Source organism: Quercus robur, chromosome 11 (assembly GCF_932294415.1).
Source record: "Quercus robur chromosome 11, dhQueRobu3.1, whole genome shotgun sequence".
NCBI classification, from domain to species: Eukaryota; Viridiplantae; Streptophyta; class Magnoliopsida; order Fagales; family Fagaceae; genus Quercus; species Quercus robur.
Genome location: NC_065544.1, coordinates 54112015 through 54135601, shown reverse-complemented (window position 1 = coordinate 54135601; position 23587 = coordinate 54112015). Strand labels below are relative to the sequence as shown.

At 34.3% G+C, this 23587-nt stretch overlaps 3 protein-coding genes across 3 annotated transcripts; all 3 read right to left on the bottom strand.

Annotated features, from left to right (window-relative positions):
• Positions 1 to 629: 629 nt before the first annotated feature.
• On the bottom strand, positions 630 to 1754 carry LOC126705249 (F-box/kelch-repeat protein At3g23880-like). Its single transcript, XM_050404147.1, has one exon. It carries the CDS (start codon positions 1752 to 1754, stop codon positions 630 to 632), a length of 1125 nt encoding a protein of 374 aa, XP_050260104.1.
• A 2046-nt stretch (positions 1755 to 3800) lies between these two features.
• LOC126705248 (F-box/kelch-repeat protein At3g23880-like) lies at positions 3801 to 7804 on the bottom strand. The gene is made up of 4 exons (XM_050404146.1): positions 6881 to 7804; positions 6705 to 6779; positions 5605 to 5691; positions 3801 to 3938 (listed from the first exon to the last, which is right to left on the bottom strand). Exons 1-4 carry the CDS (start codon positions 7802 to 7804, stop codon positions 3801 to 3803), a joined length of 1224 nt encoding a protein of 407 aa, XP_050260103.1.
• A 7642-nt stretch (positions 7805 to 15446) lies between these two features.
• On the bottom strand, positions 15447 to 18016 carry LOC126705476 (F-box/kelch-repeat protein At3g23880-like). The gene is made up of 3 exons (XM_050404501.1): positions 16775 to 18016; positions 16454 to 16579; positions 15447 to 15660 (listed from the first exon to the last, which is right to left on the bottom strand). The coding sequence occupies exons 1-2, from the start codon at positions 17859 to 17861 to the stop codon at positions 16458 to 16460; spliced, it is 1209 nt and encodes a 402-aa protein (XP_050260458.1). The 5' UTR covers positions 17862 to 18016; the 3' UTR covers positions 15447 to 15660; positions 16454 to 16457.
• Positions 18017 to 23587: the final 5571 nt, after the last annotated feature.

The following is a 23587-nucleotide window of genomic DNA, read 5'->3' as shown; positions in this document are numbered from 1 at the left end:
TATTAACACTAACTTAACAATCATTTTCCTTCCATTTTTCTAGCAACCAACCAGAGGCTTAAAAGGGAAAAAAGAACCAAACAAAATGAGACAAAGCCAGTACAGAACGAAATCAAGGAAACAGAAAAAGCTAATCATTATTGAATTTTGTCTCCACAATCCTAATTAATCAAAGTCACTGTTTGGTTGCTAAAAAATCTAAGGAAAAGAAAAGAAACAACAAAAAATAAGCATAAGTGATAGTTTTAACTCCAGGTTTGAAATCACCTAGGAATATTAGAACAGGGCCAAAGACCCTAAGCATAGCATTCTCAAGCTGTAATTTGCTTATAAGAAATGCACATTGAAAAGAGAAAAACAAAACTAATAAGATTCACTTCAATTGAGCACTTTGAACTATCAATCCTCAAATGTAACTCAACCAACTTCACCCATTCATATTGACATATTTCTTGAACGCAAGGATGGAAACAATTACAACCTTAGTTTCAGCATCAAAAGCTTTGAGTTTCCATAGACTTAAATACATATAAAACTATAATAGATAAAGTTAATTTTCACAATGATGATGGAAAAACTGAAGCTCTCAGCTCTGTAAGCGATATAATAGCTAAAGTTGAGTTTCACATTTACTTTCCCCCATCAAGTAAAATCAAGCTCTCCATTGAATTAGCTGCAAAACCCATCCAATCAGCATCTTCAATTGCAAGAATGTTCTGATTTGGACTCTCAGGGTCAATTGAAACCGGCCCAGTGGCATTCTTAATTAGAAGTTCACCGTTATCAGTGCAGCCAAAGAAATAACCTTCCCAAACCCAAATCATTGGTACCATATATTTTCTAGTCCAAGATTCGGCCACACCATACTCCTCCATAACCCATATGTGGCATAAGATACCCCGACGACCATGAACGAAAACGAAAACGGCCAGGGATCCCTTGAACACTGCAAGTTCCGCAAAATTTACGGGCACTCCATCCAAGTGATTAGGAGGCAACATTATCTCACGGAAGCTCTCACCATTGACGTCAAAGGACAGAATGAAACGGTGGCGACTAGTGATTGCTACTGTGTGCAAAGCTCCATTCAAAAATATACAGGGTGGCTCAACATAAGCAATAGTTCCAAACTTGGGTTCATACACTCTTAAGGACTCCATCGATATTACAACCTTTCTCGACGAATCTGTACTCAAGCTGTAAATCTCGGCTTCAGCCTCTTGTCCCCCAAAAAAAGACACAAGTCTAAGAATCTTGAAGTCATTGTTTTGAGAATTATAAGCAAGTCCAATAACGGAGGAGGTGTCCTTGTCAGTAGCTAGAAGCTTCTTAAACATTCTAATACTTGGGTTCCACAAATATATAATGTGATTAAGATCATTGTCACGACTAGCTAGACAAAACAAGCCATTACAGAAACCAACTATACTATATTTCTCAAAAAGTGAGGGAATTTCATACCTTGAAATCTGGGTCAATGTGCTGTCATTGTTGCAAACAACTGTACACAAATGTTTGGAAGATGGTGAACTATTCTTAACCTTTGTAGTATATAGCAAATACCCACTGTGAGTGTTTGTGGATATTAATGATTCGGATTGGTTAAGGTTGAGCTTGAAGTGTTTGGTAATGAAAGTGGGGTCGGTGATGATGGAGTCGCAAGATTTAGAAACGCACCTGAAGCGGGTTAAGGATTTCACCGGTAGCTGACCCAAGATGTCTTCCACGACGTCATCTGGAACACGCTCACGCATTGTTGTTGTAGTTGTCTGAGACATCAGGAAGATTCACGAAGGGACCAAAGTTTAAGGTTTTAGGATTTTGTCTGTTTTTTCTTTTTCATTTGGAGGAGAAGAACGGAGATAAAGGATGAGTGAACCATTTGGGCATAAGCCTAAAACCCAAAAGCCCAATAATATTTTTATTGACACAAGAATTGTAAAAATTGATTTAAGTGGCCCAAGAAAAACAAGTTGTTTCCTTGTTTTGCGCAGATTAAGGGTATGTTTGGTTGGGTGTGGAATAGGATGAATGGAAAGTAATGGAAAGAAAATAGAAGAGAAAATGAGTTTGTGTGTTGTTTGGTTGGGAGGGGGGAAAGAAAATTTTTAGGTAGGGCCTAAGTATTTTCCATCCAGGTTCACACAAATCTTGTCTCTCCAAAATGGAGAGAAAAGAGTCGTGAAAACGCCTACTGGGAAAGAAAGACAAAAGTAACCTTGCTTTTTGGCTCTCATCTACCCCACCCAATTCCCACTTTCCCAGCTCGCATCATCAATCTTCAAACTTCAACCTCTTCACAAGCCTTTTCACAACTCAATAGTAATAATATCAACTTTTAGCAGCAAATTCTCCATTAAATTTTAAAAAAGTTTAGAGATTTTGCATGTAGAATTATCCCCCACATTTTTGCTTAGTAATTATTCAGCAACTTATTCATAGATGAGCTAAGAACATATTTCACCTCAATGACTTCCATTTGATGAGCGAAGAATATATTTCTTTTTAATAATTCTCAACATTACGTAATGTCATTGGAAAATTGGAGCTAGACTATAAATCATGCCACTAAGTGACTTCCATTTGAGTCATGGGAGTTGTAGCCATTTACTTTTAACTCTACGTAGTTCATTTTTTTTTTTTTATTCATTTACTTAAAGTCATACAAACATGTTCAATTTTGTGCATCGGAAAACACAAGAATTTAGTTACCACTAGCCGCTCAAAGGCTCTTTTGTTTTTCTTCTGCGTCAATTTTTTCCTTTCATTCCATATAGGATTTATGTAGTTGTCCATTCGAGTCCCATAACTAATTGGGGATATCAAAAAATAAAAGAAAAGTGAATTTCTCCAATTATAAATCAAATTTGTTGAATATGCATATATTAGTATAGCATTATATGAACTCATTGAAGTTGGTGCAACTGAATTTGTGTAGTAGGAGCAATTGAGAATTCTATAAGATCAAATAGATGCAAGAAACACCATGATCTGTATGAATCTTAAATGAGCTTGACGCGCCACTAGAGCCATCAGATATTGTTTTAGTCAATGATAATAGTTTCATCCAGACTCCACTTGTGTGTAGTGGGTATTATTGAACAAAAACTAATATATATCAAGCTAGAAAATCAAGAGAGAAATATATCGAGTTAGAAAATAAAGGCTTTATATTTGTGGCAGGACCATGGTCCAAGTGAACATCAATGCAAAAGTTAAAAATAGTGGAATGAGCTGAACCTATTCCGTAAGCACTTCAATACTTAGATTTAGATCCTTAAATTAAGGATCAATTTGAGTATTTCTAAAAGTTCAATGGCTTCTAATTTCAAATTAGAAGATTAGGGGTTTAGGTTGATTTTGACCAAAAGTTCAGGATGTTTTTTGCGGTATTCTTTTCATTTTATATAGCTTGTACTTAAATGTGTTACCTTCTTACCAGCTTCCTTCTCCACTGTTTTATTTTTTATTTTCAACAAAAAAAAAAAATTATTATTTGAAATTAATATTCTTCCTTCTCCATTATTTTGCATTCCATTGACATCTCATCTCCTTCAATGTAGCATTCAATTATAGGAAAGAAATCAACCCACCCATTCTGAATCAATAGGATTACTGAAATAATTTTGAAGGTGGATGGATCAATCATGATGACATCAAATTGAGAACTCAAATATGTGCTATGCCAAATTATATCTAATTGATCATATATATTTTTGGCGGGTTTGTACATACAACAATATTGACCAATTGGTAAGCTAAACCAAACAAGATAGAAGATATGTTTGATCATACCCAAGCTATGAAAGTGATCTACTAATATTACCAGTTTGCTTTAAACGCGGCCCTGCTGCATCATTTAACTTTTGTTGCTCTGAACCAGCTAGATCAACAGGATTTATTCTGCTTTGCAGGTGCTTAAAACCATCTGCCTTGCTCTACTTTGTGCCATGGAAACAATAAAGATTTAAAGCATCCAATCCAAAATAAACTTAAGTAAGGAAGTGGGTACAAAATATATGTTAATTAGGGTAAGATATAACACACCCCCTTGCAGGCAGGACTGCCTAACAACCGAGACTGAATAATGAGTCTTCCACAGATAGACCAAAAGACACCCCTAATAGAGATTTCACATAATTTGAACCAAAGACATCTAACTAGGCTCTGATTCCATTTTAACAACCAACTAACCAAAAAGACAAATGCTGTTTGAAAGTAGGCCAACAAAGTTTTTCAAGTCGGACAGGAAAGAGTATCCATACACCAAAAATGGATGACCGGAAGGCTTTTCCTTAGTTTCACTCTCTGAAGCTGTGTGGCACAAAGCACATTCCCTTCTCAATAGCACCAAACAGTGTTTGGAAGAATTTTGTTATACATTCTGACATTCTAAGTAACAAGTTCATTATCAAATGCTGAAGTCAATAACTTCACAAAATGCTTGCTTACTATGCTAGAAAAGCCCTGTGTTTTCATATTTTATAAATCTACATTTTAAGCCCTCTAACAGAACAAAACCTGACTCATACACCAAAAAATAGCAAATAGCAATTAATGACCCAATCATCTATAATTCTCAAACATGGATAGTATTTAACTTGCATTGGGATTCAAACACAAGTAAAAAGAGCATGTGAGTGGGAACTCTAACCATTAATACGAACATGAATACAATCTTTGAGAATAATTGGAACAAGTTATGAAAGTAGGAGCTATTAGCTTCAAATACTCTTTCTAATTAACAACTCTTTTTTTAATTAATCTCACAAATGGCAAGCCTTATGCATAAACCTCATAGAAGAGTAATGAATTCAGATGTGAGACATGATGTTAACCTGACCTGATTTTTAGGTTTTAATCTCATCTATGAAATACAGCTTACGGCTTAAGATGCTTGCCCTACACCTGGACATTCCAGCACTTAAAAGCTTGGGGCCTGGGGTACTTTAAGTTTTTATCCTTCAATGTCTCAAAGTGATGAAGCAAAGATATGTTTATTTCAAAAAAAAAAAAAAAAAAAAAACTTCAAATCAAAATTTTGACATTCTTTCCCCTCCTCCTTGGGTCTAAAACTAACTTAAATCATCAAAAATAAACCCTAGGTTCTCCACTACCTCTTTTTAATTAATGTAAATCGTAAGTATTAAGCTTCTTAGCATAACACTACAACAACATTCTGCATCAATGCAACTCCTTAATTAGGGATAAGAACCGTGAATCACCATATTCAATTCTCTAACTTCAGTCAATTCCTTCCCTTTTTTCGATTGTTAATAGGTAATTTAATGTGCAGGAGTAGAATTTAAAGGAAGTATTCACCCATACAAAACTTGATGACAATCAGTACCATGATTCAAATTAATCTAAGGAAGAATCAATACCAACACAAGATACAATAAGCATATGGAGAAATGGCAACTCCTAAAAACAAGAATATATATATATACACCCAACATCAATAGTGAGACAAGGAAGTGCCATTTATAACCTTTGCTTATTGCTTTATAACTAGGATATACAACAATTAATTAACTCATCTACACTTTTAGGAATATTTATCAGATTCAAAAATAAATTACAAGCGTCAAATCCTTCAAAAACATTTTCAAAATGCCCAAATGCACTAAGCCTAAAATCTGCAGCTTCATCTCCAATTGTCCCCCACTTCTCAAACCCACAAGTATCATACTGGTAAAAAGTAAAAACAGAAACTCAATTATGTCCCACATGCATCACAAACTCCTTCAAAGTACAAACACAGATGCAACACTATCCATCAACCCCCAAGACCAGGAAATTATGATCAATTGATGAGTAGGTATAAGATCAAAGTGTATGTGTGTGTCTAAGAGAGAGAGAGAGTGTGTACTGAAAACAAGAGAAGGGTTTTGAGTTTTGACTCATTCAAAGTGAAACCAACTAGTTTTTTCTTCCCAATTTAAGCAACTCCCGCATCACGATCGTATCAAGGCTGTGTCTTGACCGCATCCACAACATATCAGACTGTATCCAGAATTTAAAACATTTTTTAATCTCCAGATACTCTTTGGAGACCTTATTGGATACATCTCCAGCCATGAGAGATAATTAAAATGAGAGGCCACTTTTCTATCTAAAGTCCAACACATGTATATTGGAGGTACTTCATTGTTACATCAACACCTACTAGTAATATTAATGCAATTTTGGTTTTTGCCACTGTTAAATTATGGTCTATTAGGATTCCATTGTTTTAAACATCTGAAAGGAAGCAAAATTTCAGCTACAGCTATTTGTTGGACTGAGAACAAGTGACAACTATATTCTATCACAAATAGCCATGGAACTATATATTGCTAAGCGGACCAATTAGACTAAAGGGTTTTGGAATGGTCAATGGCAAAAAGCACAATAGAACAGAATGGTTTAGCCATCTGAAATCCCCATTTGATCATTCCTCAAATGTAATTTAGCTAACTTCCATTCATATTGAGAAATTTCTTAAACCCAAGGAAGGAAACATTTACAACCTTAGTTTCAGGATCAAATGTACTAGCTAATTAGCTAAAGTTATATACAAATTAAGCAATACTAGCTAAAGTTAATTTTCACAATGATGTTGGCAAAACTGAGAGTGATAGAATAGCTAAAGTGAATTTTCACATTTACTTACCACCATCGAGTAAAATCAAGCTCTCCATTGAATTAGCTATGCAACCCACCCAATCAGCATCTTCAATTGCAAGAATGTTCTGATTTCGACTCTCAGGGTCAATTGAAACCAGCCCAGTGGCAGTCTTAATCAGAAGTTCACCATTATCAGTGCAGCCATTACCATAGAATTGACTATTCAAAACCATTGGTACCATATATTTTTTAATCCAAGACTCGGCCACACCATACTCCTCCATAACCCATATGTGACAGAAGACACCCAGTGATAATCAGTGTAAATGAAAACAGCCAGGGATCCCTTGAACACTGCAAGTTCAGTCCAACATACATACACACTATCCAAGTCTAAGTGATTAGGAGGCAACATTATCTCACGGAAGCTCTCATCATTGACGTTAAAGGACAGAATGAAACGGTGGCTACTAGTGATTGCTACAGTGTGCAAAGCTCCATTCAAAAATATACAGGGTGGATCAATCCGACGAATTTTTCCAAAGTTGGGTTCATACCCTCTTAAGGACTCCATCGATATTACAACCTTTCTCCACGAATCTGTACTCAAGCTGTAAATCTCGGCTTTCGCCTCTTGTCTACAATAAAAAGACACAATTCTAAGAATCTTGAAGTCATTATTTTGAGAATTATAAGCAAGTCCAACAATGGAGGTGGTGTCCTCGTCAGTAAAGGGAGTAGCTAGAAGCTTCTTAAATATTCTAATACTTGGGTTCCACAGATATATAATGTGACTAAGATCATCGTCAGCAATGCAGAACAAGCCATTACAGCAACCAACTATGTAGCATTCGTCAAAACAAGAGGGCATTTCAAACCTAGAAACCTGGGTCAATGTGCGGTCGTTGTTGCAAACAACCGTACACAATTGTTTGGAAGATGGTGAACTATTCTTATCCTCTGTAGTGTATAGCAAATACCCACTGTGAGTGTTTGTGGATATTAATGATTCGGATTGATTAAGGTTTAGCTTCAAGTGTTTGGTAATGAAAGTGGGGTCAATGATGATGGAGTCACAAGATTTAGAAACGCACCTGAAGCGGGTTAAGGATTTCACTGGTAGATGACCCAGGATGTCTTCCAGGACGTCTTCTGGAAGAAGCTCACACGTTGTTGTTGTAGTGTTCTGAGACATCAGGAAGATTCACGAAGGGACCAAGTTTAAGGTTTTAGGATTTTCTGTCTGTTTTCCCTTTTTGAGAACAAGGGTTTATGTTATGTTGTCATACATAGGGAGGAGAAGAATGAAGATATAATAGGGATAAGTGAATCTATGGCATTTGATCTGTGGTGTCCTGGGCCTAGGCGGCTAAGCCTTACCCAAAAGCCCAATGATATTATTTTGACACAAGCCTTTTTTTTTTTTTTTTTTTTGGGTTAAGGGGAAATACAAATAACAAACTATCTCAGAGTAGAGTCAAGATCAAGTTCAGTTATCCTATTAACAAACATGCCAACATTATCCATATTGACTAAATACACAACATCAGGACTTGGCAGATTATCAAAAACAGCAAAAGGTTTCGCCATGTTGCTACCCCATCTCGCAAGTGCATTTGTACAACGATTGCCTTCTCTATACACATGAACCACTTGGACCTGAATGAACCTTGTTAGCAAGCACCTGCAATCATATAAGAGAGGGGCATACAGCTTATTAGTGGTTGCATTAGATTTAATAAGGTCCACCACCACTTTCGCATCTAACTCCATAATCAATCGCTGGATTCCTTCATTCAAGGCAAGTTTCAACCCATCTCTTAATGCCCAAAACTCAGCAATAATGCTGGTAGCGTATCCAATAGATCTCGCATACACTTTAATCCACAACCCATTGCAATCCCTTATAATACCACCACCTCTCGCTTTGCCTGGATTTCCATATGAAGCCCCATCCGAATTTATTTTAAACCATCCAACAGGGGGCTTGAACCATTTCACCTGTACAATAGTTCTCTGTTTAGCTTTCCTCATAGTACCAACACAATAGAAAAACTCCACAACTTGGGCAAGACAATAGCTATGAAGATTGAGATTAAGGGGAGCATTATCAAACATGACTCTATTACAATGTTTCGAAAGATTCCAGATGGCAAAAGGAAAAATAATACCCCACGGGATATGATTTTGCTGAAAATGGCCAAAGGCATATAATTGGACATGGCAGCAGAAGCTCCATCAAAATTTATAAGGTTTCAGAAACTCCATCAAAAACAAGCTCTTTCCTTGTTTGCCGAATTATCCCTCACATTTTTGCTTGGTAATTGTTTAGAAATTTATGCATAGATGAGCTAAGAAAATATTTCTTGACCTCAATGACTTCCATTTGATGAGCTAAGAATATATTTCTCCTTAATAATTCTCAACATTACGTAATGTCATGAATCATGACTCTAAGAGACCTCCATTTGAGTCATGGGAGTTGTAGTCATTTGTTTTAACTCTACCTAATTCATTTTGTTGATTCATTTTTGAGTCATGGGAGTTGTAGTCATTTGTTTTAACTCTACCTAATTCATTTTGTTGATTCATTTACTTCAAGTCATACCCACATGTTCAATTTTGTGTATTGGAAAACACAAAAGAATATAGTTTCCACTATCCACTGAAAGGATTTTTTGCTTTTCTTTGACAATTTTTTCCTTTCATCCCCCATTTACTGCTTGCATTGATATTCACTTGGAGACAATTTTTTCCTTTCATCCCTCATTTAATGGCAGGACCATTAATGGTCCTGCCATAAATATAACGCTTCTATATTCTAAATATATTTCTCTCCAAAAAAAAAAATTTCTCTCTTGATTTTTTAACTTGATATATATTAGTTTTTGTTCTACAATACCCACTACTTACATGTGGAGTCTACATGAAACTATCATTGACTAAAACAATTTCTGATGACTTGCATGTCAAACTCATTTAAGATTCATACAGATCATGGTTTTTCTTACAACTATTTGATCTTATGGAATTCTCAATGCTCCTACTATACAAATTCAATTGCACCAACTTTAATGAGTCATATAATGCATTCACCACATTTGCTCTGTATTTAGGGGGTGGTATTAGGTGTTTCGAATACATGCATCCTTACACTCACATGAGAGTGGACCCCACAAGTATGGGACCCACCTTCATATAAGTGGGAGGATGCATGTATCCGAAATACCTTGTATATTCCCCTATATTTAGAGGAATTCACTTTTCTTTTATTTTTTGATATCCTGAATTAATTATGGGACTTGAATGGACAACCGCATAAATCTCGAAAAGAGTGCAATGAGCTGAACCTATTCCATATGCACTTCAATCCTTAGATTTAGATCCTTAAATTAAGGATCAATTTGGGTATTTCTCAAATTAGAAGCTAGTGTTAAGTTTTATTTTGACCGAAAATTCAGGAGGTTTTGCACTATTCACTTCATCTTTTAAAGCTTACACTTTAACGTGTTACCTTCTTTCTACACTGTTTCATTTTTATTTTCAAAAAATTATATCATTAGAAGTTTATAATCTTCCTTCTCCATTATTTTCCATTACTTTGACGTCTCATCTCATTCAATGTAGCATTCAAATAACATAATATCAAACTCCATTCACCCATTCTGTATCAATAGGATTACTGAAATAATTATAAAGGTGGATATATCAATCATATGATGACTTCAAGTAGAGAACTCAAACATGTGCTATGCCATATTAAACCTAATTGATCATAGACATTTTTGACAGGTTTGTACATACAGCAATATTGACCAATTGGTAAACTGCAAAGAAAATGCATTTTCACATGAAAGAATATATATACGTTCGACCATACCCAAGCTGTTAAAGTGATCTACTAATATTCCTAGCTTGCTTTGAACTTGGCCCTGCTGCACCAGTTAACTTTTGTTGCTCTGAACCAGCTAGATCAACAAGATTTATTCTGCTTGTTTTGGTGCTTAAACCATCCGCCAATTGCTCTACAAAAACAATGGTTTACTTTAAAGTCGAGAACGAATTATGAGTCTTGCACACATAGACCAAAGACATCCCCAGTAGGGGTTTCGCGTGATTTGAACCAAATAAATTTAACCAGGCTTTGATTCCGTCTTATAAACAACTAACCAAAAAGACTAAAAAGCTGTTTACAAGTGGAGTCCCAACCAAGTTTTTTGCTACTCATACAGGAAAGAGTATCCATGTATCAAAATAGGACAACCTGAGGGCTTTTCTTCCATTTCACACTCTGAAATGGCATGGCACAAAGTCCATATTCAGCTCAGTAGCACAGAGTAAGGCAGAATTTTATTACAGATTCTAAGGAACAAATTCAATATCAAATGCTGAACTCAATAACTTCACAAAATGCTTGCATACTAGGCTAGAAATGTCCTGCTATATTTTTGTTCAATACTTTCATGTTTTCACAAAAAGTACACTTTCATTTTCATTAAATTTTGATTCTTTTTGCAAGTTTTTGTCTGGACTCTAAATTATTTATGAAAATTTATCTTAAAACATAAAAACAGGATAATTGCAGCTTAAGTGTTTGATGAAATTCCCCTAAGAAGCAAACACACACATAAATATTCTTTTATAAGTAATTCGGATAAAAAAAAACATGGTTGTCTTTGGTTAATCTAGAGCTACAATATGAAGGTTTAGACTATAACAAATTTTATATGCATTTGGGTTTGAGTGTATCTCGCACCCCTCACTCGAAATCCTAGCTCCGTCCCCGGTCTAGTTGCTGATCTAGTTGCTACTTGTAACATTGATAACACCTACAATATACACAAAATTTCTAGATATTCCAGGCAATAATAACCAGATCTACACAAAACAAGTAGATGGTACTCAATGAAAATTTCCCCAAACGCCATTTGATACCCACAATTACTTTCACCAAAACCGAGACAAAAACAGCTAAACAATTAATCCTCCTTTCTATATACATTATACAGTGCTAAAACACAGCGAAACAACTAACATTTGAGACTCTAAGCAAACCCAATACAGAAAGAAATCAGGCAAACAAACAAATAAAAGCTAATCATTATTACGAAATGAAAGGAAACATAGTGAAAAATATAAGCACAAGTGTTAGTGGAAGTTAATGATTCGGATAGGTTAAGGTTGAGGTTGAAGTGTTTGTTAATGAAAATGGGATTGGTGGTGATTGAGTTACCAGATTTAGAAACGCACCCGAATCGGATTCAAGGATTTTTTTTCACAGTTAGCCGATTCAAGTGCGTTTCCAAATCTGGAACTCAGTCACGCTTGAGAGACATCAGTGTCTTACTATGTTTGGAAAAGATAAAGGATTAGGGTTTTTAAGGTTATAAATAGGATGGAGATTTGGTCAGTGGAAACCTATTGGGCCAAACCTAAGCCTGACCAGAAAGCCCAACCAGGTTTTTTTTTTTTTTTTAATTTCCCCAAAGTTGAAAATTCATGGCCTTTGATCTGTGGTGTTCTGGGCCTAAAAAGTAATTAAGATTAAGAAGCCTATGGTATATAGCCCAATGTAGTGGTTTAAGTGGATTTTGATTGTGGCAGGAGTGTATATTGTAAAATTAGAATTTTCAAGCCACACTGATTGAAATGTTATAGGTTGGATTGTAAAGAGTGGGTGATTTTGAGTCCATAATATTGAAATTTTTTGCAATATGATTGATTGTGATATCTATACTATTTATAAAAGAATTCCTCTCTTTGGACTGGACTTTTATATAGTCCAGAAATACTCTTAAACCTTATGTTTAATAAAGAAAAATTTTTAAAGACAACCTGGTAAAAATATTTCTCTAACTCCACTTAAAATATCTACAAAATAGAACAGTCTCCTATTAATCTATATTTTCAAAACAAACTTATCCAATTTTTTTTTTCTTTTAAAAGGGAAATTATGATTAGAATTTGATGGCCTTTATTACCATCCATCATCAGCCCAACCCAAGTTTAATATCCAACCACAGACGTTTTAGAGCTTTGTTTTTCATTTGCTAATATTAGAACTGTTATTTAAAATTTGTATTTGAATTTTTTTTTTTCAAAAAACTTTTTTTTTTTTTTTTTTAAGAACCGATTTGGAAAACAAGTTTTCAAAATTGAAAAGACAAAATATATTGTTTGGTCACAATGTTATTCCCAGAAAAAATATGGGGAAATAAAAATCATTAGGTTATTATTTCCATCCAAAATAGTTGTATTGAAATGAGTAAAAAACAATACCATGACAAGTGATAATATACATGGGAGTGCTGTCGTAATTAAACTTGGGTTGCTAATTTTAAATTCTCCTTAAGAATTATAACATCACTCATCTTTCTTACATGGGAAGTAGTGTGGAGATTCTAAAGACTGGGTTCAAATTTAGGGCCATCTATTTTGAAACTATGATAAAATTTAGGGCCACCTTTACTTAAGAGTCATAGCCACATGTTCAACACCAACCAAGAAAAAAGTAACTACTAGACACTCAAAACTCAAAAGGACTTTTTGTTTTTCTTTGTCAATTTTTTCTTTTCATTCCAATTTAGGATTTAAGCGTTTGTCCATTCAAGTCCCAAAACTAGTTGAGGATGACAAAAAATAAAAGCATAATTACATCCTACCGAATTTCTACAATTACAAAGCATATGTAGTGAATGTACATATATTAGGGTAGTATTATATGAACTCAATGAAGTTGGTGCAACTAATTTTGTGAAGCAGTAGTTGAGAATTCTATAAGATCAGATAGAAGCAAGAAAAACCAAGCTCTATATGGATCTTATATGAGTTTAACATGCCACTAGAGCCATCTGAATTCTGAAATTGTTTTAATCAATGATAATAGTGCCATGAAGGCTCCACATGTAAGTAGCCGATGTTGTAAAAGAAAAATTGAGAGAAATAAATCAAGAAAGAAAACCAAGGTTTTATATTTGTAGCAAGATCATTGTCCAAGTGAAGTTCAATGCAAGCAGTTAAAAATAGTGAAGTAAGCGTAACCTATTTGTAAGGTTGAATTTAATCAACCATCTTGTTGGTTTTATTCCGTGCCAAATTTGCTTGTATTTCAGCATTTAGTAACCCTGTATTTAGGTGGGATTGTTGTAAGGGTAGTGAGTGAGATAGAGTGTTGAAATGCTTAATAGTGTGCAAGAAAACAGAGACTCGCGACTGGATCTCGCGGGTGACTCGCGGCTTCAAACCGCCAAAAGCAACACACATGCTAAGCATCCCAGAAGTTGAAGCGTCATGCTAGTTGGAGCACTACAGGACAAAATAGGACAACTGACCGTTCTATTATCTCGCGATTGGATCTCGCGACTCAGTCAAGCCGCGAGCTAGCCTTGTTTTGAAAATCCTGACTCTTCACATTCCATTCTCACCCCAGTATAAATGCCCTAGTATAAATACCCCTTATACCCACAAAAGAAAGAGAGCTTCCAGAGAGAATTTTGAGAGAGAAACTCTAAAGTAAAATAAGATTGATTCATCCACAATCTTTACATAAGAGACTCTTCAAATTCCTCAACTCTATTCCTCTACATTGTTAAACCCTTGAGAGGTCTTTTTACCAAAACTTTTTCTCACCATATCCATTACTGTGAGAGGGCTATTTGGTGTTCTGGGAAGCAGTTAGAAAGAAACCAATCTACATTGGTTGATGATATGGTCAAGTAGCGGAATTTGGGAAGTTAAAAAAGAAATAGGTTCGGCGCAACCTCGTTGGAGCAAAAAGCTTGGAGGTCTTAGGTACACTGGGTAGAATAGGCTTGGAGGGTCTATTGCTGTTTATGTATCCCAACTATATTTTCTAGTGGATTACTTACCGCTTAGAGGGCGGCGGAGAGGTTTTACGCCGAGGGCTTCGGTTTTCTCTTCGATAACACATCGTGTGTTGTCCTTGTGTTTGCATCTTCCTTCCTTTTTTATCTTTGCCTTTTATTATCTGCTATGGTTGTGATTTTAATTGGTTTAGATTGTTTACCAATTCTGTTTATAACTTTTGTTCATTTTCCACACACTAGTTGTTTGTCATAAAGTTTGAATTGGTTATTTTGTAATTGGGAGTCTAAATATTCAAGGGTGTTTTATATACTATTTGAACTTTCACTATTCCACAAGCACTTCAATATTCAGAGTTAGATCCTTAAATTAGGATCAATTTGGGTATTTCTCAAAGTTGAGTGGCTTCTAATTTCAATTGAAAAGATCAAGGGTTTAGTTTGATTTTGACAGAAAGTTTAGGAGGTTTTTTGCACTATTCTCTTCATCTTTTATCTCGTACTTAATGTGTTAACTTCTTTTCAGGTGCCTTCTCAACTATTTCATTTTTATTTTCAAAAAATTATATTATTAGAAATTAATAATCTTCCTTCTCCATTATTTTCCATTCCTTTGACATCTCATCTCCTTCAACGTAGCATTCAATTATGAAACCACCCTAAAATGCAATAAGCAAAAAGATAAGGAAAGAAATCAACCCACCCATTCTGAATCAATAGGATTACTGAAATATTTTGAAGGTGGATGGATCAATCATGATGGCATCAAATTGAGAACTCAAATATGTGCTATGCCATATTATACCTAATTGATCATATATGGTTTTGGCGGGTTTGTACATACAGCAATATTGACCAATTGGTAAACTAAACCAAACAAGATAGAAGATATGTTTGATCATACCTGTAACACCCCAAAACCATACGAAGGATTTAGATGCACGACCTGTCTTATAAATAATCAACATTTGCTATAATGGAACAAAGCGTAATTAAATATCCACAAAAAAAAAAAAATCAAACCAACAAGTCTTTCTTATAAAATCCATCAAACTAAAACTTTATCAATAAAGTCTTCAAATACAATCCCAAATAGTTTCAAGAATACTAAACTCACTGTCTTAAGAAAAATATACCAAAATAGTCCATCAACTAACATAGCTTCAAAAGAAGTCATCAATTTATAGCTCCAATGATATACCACCAAAATATATTCCATTGCTTTAATCTGAAAGGGTGGAGAAAAGGGGGTGAGCTAGAAGCTTAACATGAGGATGTCTTTCAAAACAAAACAATAGTATCATTGATAAAATATAAGCTTTACAAAACATTTACAAATAGTTTTAACACTAATATAATATACTTTGTAAAACTATCAAGAATAAAACATTTAACTATAACACTGTAATCATTAAATAAAATAATAACCACTTTAATTGGCCAAAATGCACTAAATAGTAGGGGTGGTAAAGTAAACTCAAATCCATTTGCCCACCCAAAAGTCTCAAACCCACCCACTCTAATTGAACTCAAATCCACTCAATTGTTAGTTGGGTTGAATGGATATCAATCCAATTAGACTAAATAATTATTGGGTTTTAACTAAAAACTCATAGAAGCCCATTTAACTCAAAAACAATTTACCCAAATTCAACCTAGCCCTTCTCATAATTAAAAAAAAAAAAAAAAAAAAAAAAAAAAAAAAAACCTCAACGTTTTAGTATTTCAGGATTTTCATTTTCCTTCATTTTCTTGGCCTCCAAACACTTCTCCCTCCCTGGCTTGCTCTCTCTCTCTGATCTCTCACTATTCTTCTCTACGCAAAACCTCATAAAAAGACGAAATAAAATACAGACACCTGTAAAGCTGAAGCAGTAGTAGTATCTATCTGTAGCGCCATTACAGATTTTACACACACATCCCTCAAACCCTAAAAAAAACCCACAAAATCCTAATCCCTAAAACCCCTAAATTGAAGTAGAAGAAGAAGAAAAATGGACATAGAGCAAAAGCAAGCGGACCTGATCAAGCAGTTCGTGAAGTAAGCTTCGTCTCTCCATGGCTCCGCACTCGCTCCTCTCGTCGCCGACGCCACCTCTCACCCTTCACTTTTCGCCTTCTCCGAGATTCTCTCCGTCCCTTCCGTCCTACAGGTTCGCCTTATATACTCAGAATTTGATTGAACTGGCAGTGGAAACAATTACAACCTTAATTTCATTATCAAAAGTACTAGCTAAAGTTATATACAAATTAAGCAATACTAGCTAAAGTTAATTTTCACAATGATGGTGGCAAAACTGAAAGTGATATAATAGCTAAAGTGAATTTTCACATTTACTTACCGCCATCGAGTAAAATCAAGCTCTCCATTGAATTAGCCGTGAAACCCACCCAATCAGCATCTTCAATTGCAAGAAAGTTCTGATTTCGATTCTCAGGGTCAAATGAAATCAGCCCAGTGGCATTCTTAATCAAAAGTTCACCATTATCAGTGCAGCCATAGAAATTAACACTACCCCGAATCATTGGTACCGTATATTTTCTGGTCCAAGACTCAGCCACACCATACTCCTCCATAACCCATATGTCGCATAAGTCACCCATAAGAGCGAAAACAGCTAGGGATCCCTTAAACAATGCAAGTCGATACTTCGTAACCACATAATTAAAAGGAAATTTTATCGCACGGGAGCTGTCATCATTGACATCAAAGGACAGAATGAAACGGCCGCGGCTAGTCCTTGCTACAGTGTGCGAAGCTCCATTCAAAAATATACAGGGTGGATCAAGCTTATCAATAGTTCCAAAGTTGGGTTCATACCCTCTTAAGATCTTCATCGGTATTACAATCCTTCTCCAGGAATCTGTACTCAAACTGTAAATCTCGGCCTCGGCTTGTACCTCAAAAAAAGACCGCCGAAGTCTCAGAATCTTGTAGTCATTGTTCTGAGAATTATAAGCAAGTCCAACAACAGACCACCCATGGGGAGTAGCTAGAAGCTTCTCAAACTTTCTAATACTTGGGTTCCACAAATATATAATGTGGCTAAGATAATAGTCAGAACAAGCCAGACAGAACAAGCCATTACAGAAACCAACTATATTATATTTCTCAAAAAGTGAGGGAATTTCAAACCTTGAAATCTGGGTCAATGTGCTGTCACTGTTGCAAACAACAGTACACAGATGTTTGGAAGATGGTGAACTATTCTCATTCTTTGTAGTATATAGCAAATACCCACTGTGAGTGTTTGTGGATATCAATGATTCGGATTGGTTAAGGTTGAGCTTCAAGTGTCTGGTAATGAAAGTGGGGTCAGTGATGATGGAGTCCCAAGATTTCGAAACGCACCTGAATCGGGTTAAGGATTTCACTGATTGCCGAACCAGGATGTCTTCCACGATATCGTTTGGAACACGGTGACCCATTGTTGTTGCAGTTCGAGAAAAAGAGTAAAAAAAAAAAAGACGATTTACGCGTATTTAGTAGAGCCAGATTCAGCGACTTCTAAGTCGGTTCCTATTTCCCATTATGCCCTTGGTGGAAATAACCTAGTTTTCTACTTTTTTGTGAGTTTGTTGCGGCCCTTTTTGGGTATTTTGGTTCTTACTCCTAATTCTACACGCAATGTGATAACCGACCCACGCCCAATGAGTCGCGCTTTTCGCACGATCCAATGGGAATAGAGTGCTTAAATAAGTTGAAAATCTAGTGGGCCGCGGCCCAGTTGTTATGAGAATTTCCCAAACGAAATAAGCCACACAAAAAATGTGGGACCTTCTATAACACGTGTCATTCATGCTTGCATTCCACCACTCGACCACCTTGGTTCTTAGACCACATGATTGTTATATTTTGTTTGTGGAAATTTTGTTAATCAATTTTTGTCACCGAATATAAATGATTAAGTTGCAATTTCTTGCTTGAAATTTTAGGTAATTTTGATTTTATCCTTTTTAAAGTTTAAATTTTATATACTTTTTAAGAGCACTTGTATAAGTGCTTGTATAATATAAAAATTATCGCATTTTAACTACTAATCCTAAAATTCATCAATAAAAAAAAAATCATAAAATTCACTTACATCATGTCATACAAAATTGTGTAAAAATACATTTTTTTTACCGTAATCATACAAAATTATACTAGCACTATTCATTTTGCATTTAACTTTTTATTCTTTCTTTACATATCTCGATAATGAAATAAAAGAATGAATGATGATTGTTATTTGTAAAAAAAAAAAAAAAAAGAAATAATTACAAAAATCAAGAAAATTTTATATTTTAATGAAATATAGTGCAAGAAATAAAATATGATGTAGGGTATTATGAAAAATAAGTATGTAAAATTGGAAAAATAGATTTGTATGTCACAATAGACATAAAATTTTATAGGGTAAATTGCAAATTACACCCTGAAGTTTGGGGTTGACTGGATTTTACACTCCAAAGTTTCAAAAATTTTATTTTATACCCTGAAGTTTGGTTCCGTTAGCAATTCACCCCTCACGGGTAGTTTTTGTTGTTAAGTAACACATCATCATGCTAATGTATTTTATTTTTGTCAAATTAGCCAAAAAACCTACGTAATTTTAGTGATGACTAAACGAAGATATGGCATACATCACAACTACATCGTTTAAGGCATAAACTTAAGCAAAAATCTCTAGCCTAAACAACAAGATAAATTCTAAAATCTAAAAGCAAAGACCACGATGAACTCACACCTCCCTAGCCCAAACCCCACGAACCCAAACCTCCCTAACCTAAACCCCTCAGCTCAGACTGAACTCAGATAGACCATCGGCTCACATCGTGAACCCAGGCGACAACAGTGACTGCGGCGGCCACACCGATAGTGAGCTGCTCTTCTCTTTCTCTCTTTTCGAATTTGGCTTGTGTAATCTTAATTCCTACTTGCCAACATTAAATCGTGGCATAACACCAATACAACAATAAATTAAAACCATTGGAAAAACGAAATTGAAAAATATTTACTTCATTTCGTGGTCACTACCAGTGAGGTGTGTAAATATTCAGTCATATTTGTGTTGATTTTTTCAATGACATTTTGGGCTGTGGTTTTGAAGTTTTTCATGTTGGTTGTTAAGATTGAATTCCTATTATTTGGGAAGATGCTATTTTTTTATATGGATCATAAATTATTTGAAATTTAGAACTTTCTGCGATAGTTTATAGTTATGCACAATAGGTGTTTGTCAAAATATTTGTGCCAATCTGTAGTGATAACTGTACAGTCAAAGCAATATTATTTGCTTTGGTTTTTTTTGCAAAATTAACTTGAAGAAAGAAAGAAAATTGAGTTTAATTTTATCTTCATTGCTAAATAATATGTTCGAAACATCATAAATCCAAAAAAAAAAAAAAAAAAGGATGGAGATTTGGGAAAGTGAACCTATTGGGCCTAATCTGAAAACCCAACAAGGCTTTTATGTGTTGATAATCCATGGCATTTGATATTTGGTGTCCTAGGCCTAAGTCTAACCCAAAAGCCCAATAAGTCTTTATTTAGAATTTTTGGGTAGTGCTGCAGCTCCTTCCAACTCTATGGCATGCCAAATATTTTGGAACTGCTTAGCCTTACTTTTTGCACTGTGTAGCCAAACAACTTCATTTTCAAATTGTGCAGCGAAATATCTCAGTTTTGGAACTTGACATTAGTAATGTTGTATTCTATGCATATTTTTTCATTTAAATTTTCTCGAAAATTTTGTGTATAACTCAACATTAGGAATGTCAAATTCCACTTTAAAATATGCATAGAACTCGATACTGATTATATCGAGTTCCAATTAGAACTCGACATCAGTAATATCAAGTTTCAAAATAAGGGTATTTTGCTACATAGTTTGAAAATAAGGCCGTTTGGTTAGTTCAAAAATTAAGACTAAAAATCCATTTTCCCCCAAATATGTGATGGCATAGAGTCTAAATATACACAAGCATGATGAAGCAACCTTGTCCTTGGTGGTTTTGAGCAATTTCCCCGAGTCATTTTTGGGTTCTTGTGTTCCTTTTTAGCTTTGGCCATCTCATTTTATGGAAGCCAGATGCAAGGTCTTAGAGGAGGGTTCTCATTGCCTCTAACTTTAGCTCTTTCTTGTTTTATGTGGATCAAGATTAAGAAACTAGAGGCATATGGCCCAATTTGGTTGTTTAATTGCACACTAGGTTGTTAGGAATGGCTATAAGTGAAATTATGATTGTGGCAGGAGTGTATGTTATAATTTTACTGAAAGTATTATAGATAAAGCTAAAATAGTATAATGGAACTCATGAATAGTACTTAAAAATGCAATGGGACCCATGATTAGTACAAAAAATAAGCTGAATTGTAAAAAAAAAAGCTAAAGAATAAAAAAAAAAAAAAGCTGCCTTTTTAAGTCAATGCCAAACGCAACCTAAATCTCTTTTTCAAAAAAATCATTTCAAAAAAAAGTTTTCGAAAATTGGAAAATTTGTGATGTACATTGTCATCTTGTCATTATTTGCTCATTTGGGAATTCTTGGACATTGTGTGATCTAGGTGAAAATTTATTGTTTATGGACATGTTGATTTATAGGGCATTTTTGAATTGATGAAGATTGTCATATTTGGACAATGTTGATGATTTATGGAGGGCACGTAAGTCCATTTGATGATTAAGATCTTTATTTGCTCAATTTGAAAATTTGAAAATTTTCCTGTAATGGACAAAAGAAAATTTATATTAGAATTTTGATGATCGAGGCTTTATCTTTTCAATTGTCATGCATCATAGATATAAGATAATTTATGAAGCTCACTTTATGAAAACATGAGATTTGATAATAATAAAAATTAAAAAAAAAAAAAAAAAAAAAAAAAACCTCAAAGATTTTATTGATTATGAAAGCATGAGATTTTGATAGAAAAATTTAGAGACTCGTAAAGCGAACTTCATAAATTATCTTAGATCTATTATGCATGAATCATATGAACATATGAATATATTAAACATGGGAGAAAGACATGAATAATAATGGGCATATATGCAATCAATCAAGCATATGAATTATGAATGTATTGAAAAAAGAGGACTTACAGAGTAAAAACTTGCTTGCATGAATTTATTCTATGAGAGGGGATTGCTTTAGAGATCAGAGAGAATGAATTTGCTGACTTCTAAAGCAACCCCAGCCTATTTTTTAAGTAGATACACCTCTAGAAATAAAGGAGAAAACCTAAAATTCAGCTCACCCCTCTCTTCCCCTTGCTTTAGAAATTCTGGAAGCTTTGGTTTAGGAATTTCTTTTCTGTTAAGTGATCTTAAGGAAGATCGGTGATCCATGGTTACTACTACCAAATTTTTGAAATGGGTTCTTGCATAATTTATTGTTTCATGGCATGCACAATGACAATTAAAAGAAAGCTATAAATAAACAACATGGTATTTCATACAATATTTCATATTGAGTTAGGAACTATACTTGGACATGTCTAGGGCTCATATATTTTATAAAATCCATCTTAACCTGATAGTTAAAGCTATAAAAAATTATCCCAAAGATAATTATCCTAAAAATTTAATTATTCATTCAATTTTAACATTATCAGGTTATTTATTTTATTCCTATGCAACCAAACTTATTTTAATCAAAATAAACTATCAATCACAAAAATTCATTTAATTAATTTAATTGTCAACCAATCAAAATTAATTTCAATTAATTAAGCATTCTTATTAATTTGAAAAATTACAATTGATAGAAAGAAACTATACATGACTTTTTTTCCTAGTTACAATATAGTAAAAGAATTACATGGCCTTGTTTTCTAGTTACAACCTACCAACAATAAAGACTATTCTACGAACCTAAGACCTATGGTTTGGGGCTAGGTTACAATATGATTAGAATTTGATGGCCTTTATTACCATCCTTCATCAGCCCAACCCAAGTTTAATATCCAACCAAAGACATTTTTTAGAGCCTTGATTTTTGTTTGCTAATATGAGAATTGTTATTTAAAATTTGCATTTGAAATTTTTTTTTTCAAAACACAAATTTCCTTTTTTTTAAGAACCGATTTTGAAAAACAAGTTTTCAAAATTGAAAAAACAAAATATATTGTTTGGTCACAATGTTATTCCCAGAAAAAAATATGGGGAAATAAAAATCACTGGGTTATTATTTCCATCCTAAATAGTTGTATTGAAATGAGAAAAAAACAATGCCATGACAAGTGATATTAAACATGGGGTGTTGTTGTAATTAAACTTGAGTTGCTATTTATAATATAATTGCTCTCTATTAAAAATTTTAAATTCTCCATAAGAATTATAACATCACTCATCTTTCTTACATGGGAAGTAGTGTGGAGAGTCTGGGTTCAAATTAAACTTAAAATTTGAAACAATGTCCAATTTATTATGTATCTTGATGTAATTGAGCATAATTTCTTTGTTCAAGTGTTTAAATTTGTGACAAATACTTGAAAAAGTTTAGGCAGATTTCTTTCCTTTGTACTCTACAGAGTTGTAACAAAGATTTCTATTTTCTTGCCTTTAACCTTTAATTCTAGAAACCAAGACCTAACAAAATACTAGTTCCTCTATGACCACAACATCTGTGTTGTAACGATTGTCACAAATCTAACATAGTTAAGAGTGAGTGGTTGTCTACCACGTTCACTTGGATCAACCACTTTTTCTTCACAAAAGGAAATGAATTTGAGTGAGTGTTTCTACTTTGCTCACATCAATTATATTGTTAGTTTCATCGATGGCTATTTCCTTATCCTATAGATCAAATAGCCCCTTAACAGCTTCCTCATCTATTTTCATCTCTTCATTACCATTGTTTTCGACACGACGTAATGTCAAATTCAAACTTCTACGAATCCATGACACTGAGTAACCTCCATTTGAGTCATGGGAGTTGTAGCCATTTTTTTAACTCTACATAGTTCATCACGTTGATTCCTTTAAGTCATAGCCACAAGTTCAATTTTGTGCATTGGAAAACACCAACTAAAAAAAAGTTACTACTAGACGCTCAAAGGCTTTTTTGTTTTTTCTTTTCATTCCAATTTAGGACTTAAGCGTTTCTCCATTCAAGTCCCAAAACTAATTGAGGATGTCAAAACATAAAAGCATAATTACATCCAAACG

Coding starts and splice junctions, on each gene's coding strand:
- LOC126705249 (XM_050404147.1), bottom strand. CDS start 1,754: ATGCGTGAGCGTGTTCCAGATGACGTCGTGGAAGACATCTTGGGTCAG.
- LOC126705248 (XM_050404146.1), bottom strand. CDS start 7,804: ATGTCTCAGAACACTACAACAACAACGTGTGAGCTTCTTCCAGAAGAC. Junction 6,780..6,880: donor ATGGGTTATGGAGGAGTATG/GTGTGGCCGAGT, acceptor CTTCTGATTAAG/ACTGCCACTGGGCTGGTTTC. Junction 5,692..6,704: donor CAATTGAAGATGCTGATTGG/GTGGGTTGCATA, acceptor ACTTTTTACCAG/TATGATACTTGTGGGTTTGA.
- LOC126705476 (XM_050404501.1), bottom strand. CDS start 17,861: ATGGGTCACCGTGTTCCAAACGATATCGTGGAAGACATCCTGGTTCGG. Junction 16,580..16,774: donor CTTGATTTTACTCGATGGCG/GTAAGTAAATGT, acceptor GCGAACCTGTAG/GACGGAAGGGACGGAGAGAA.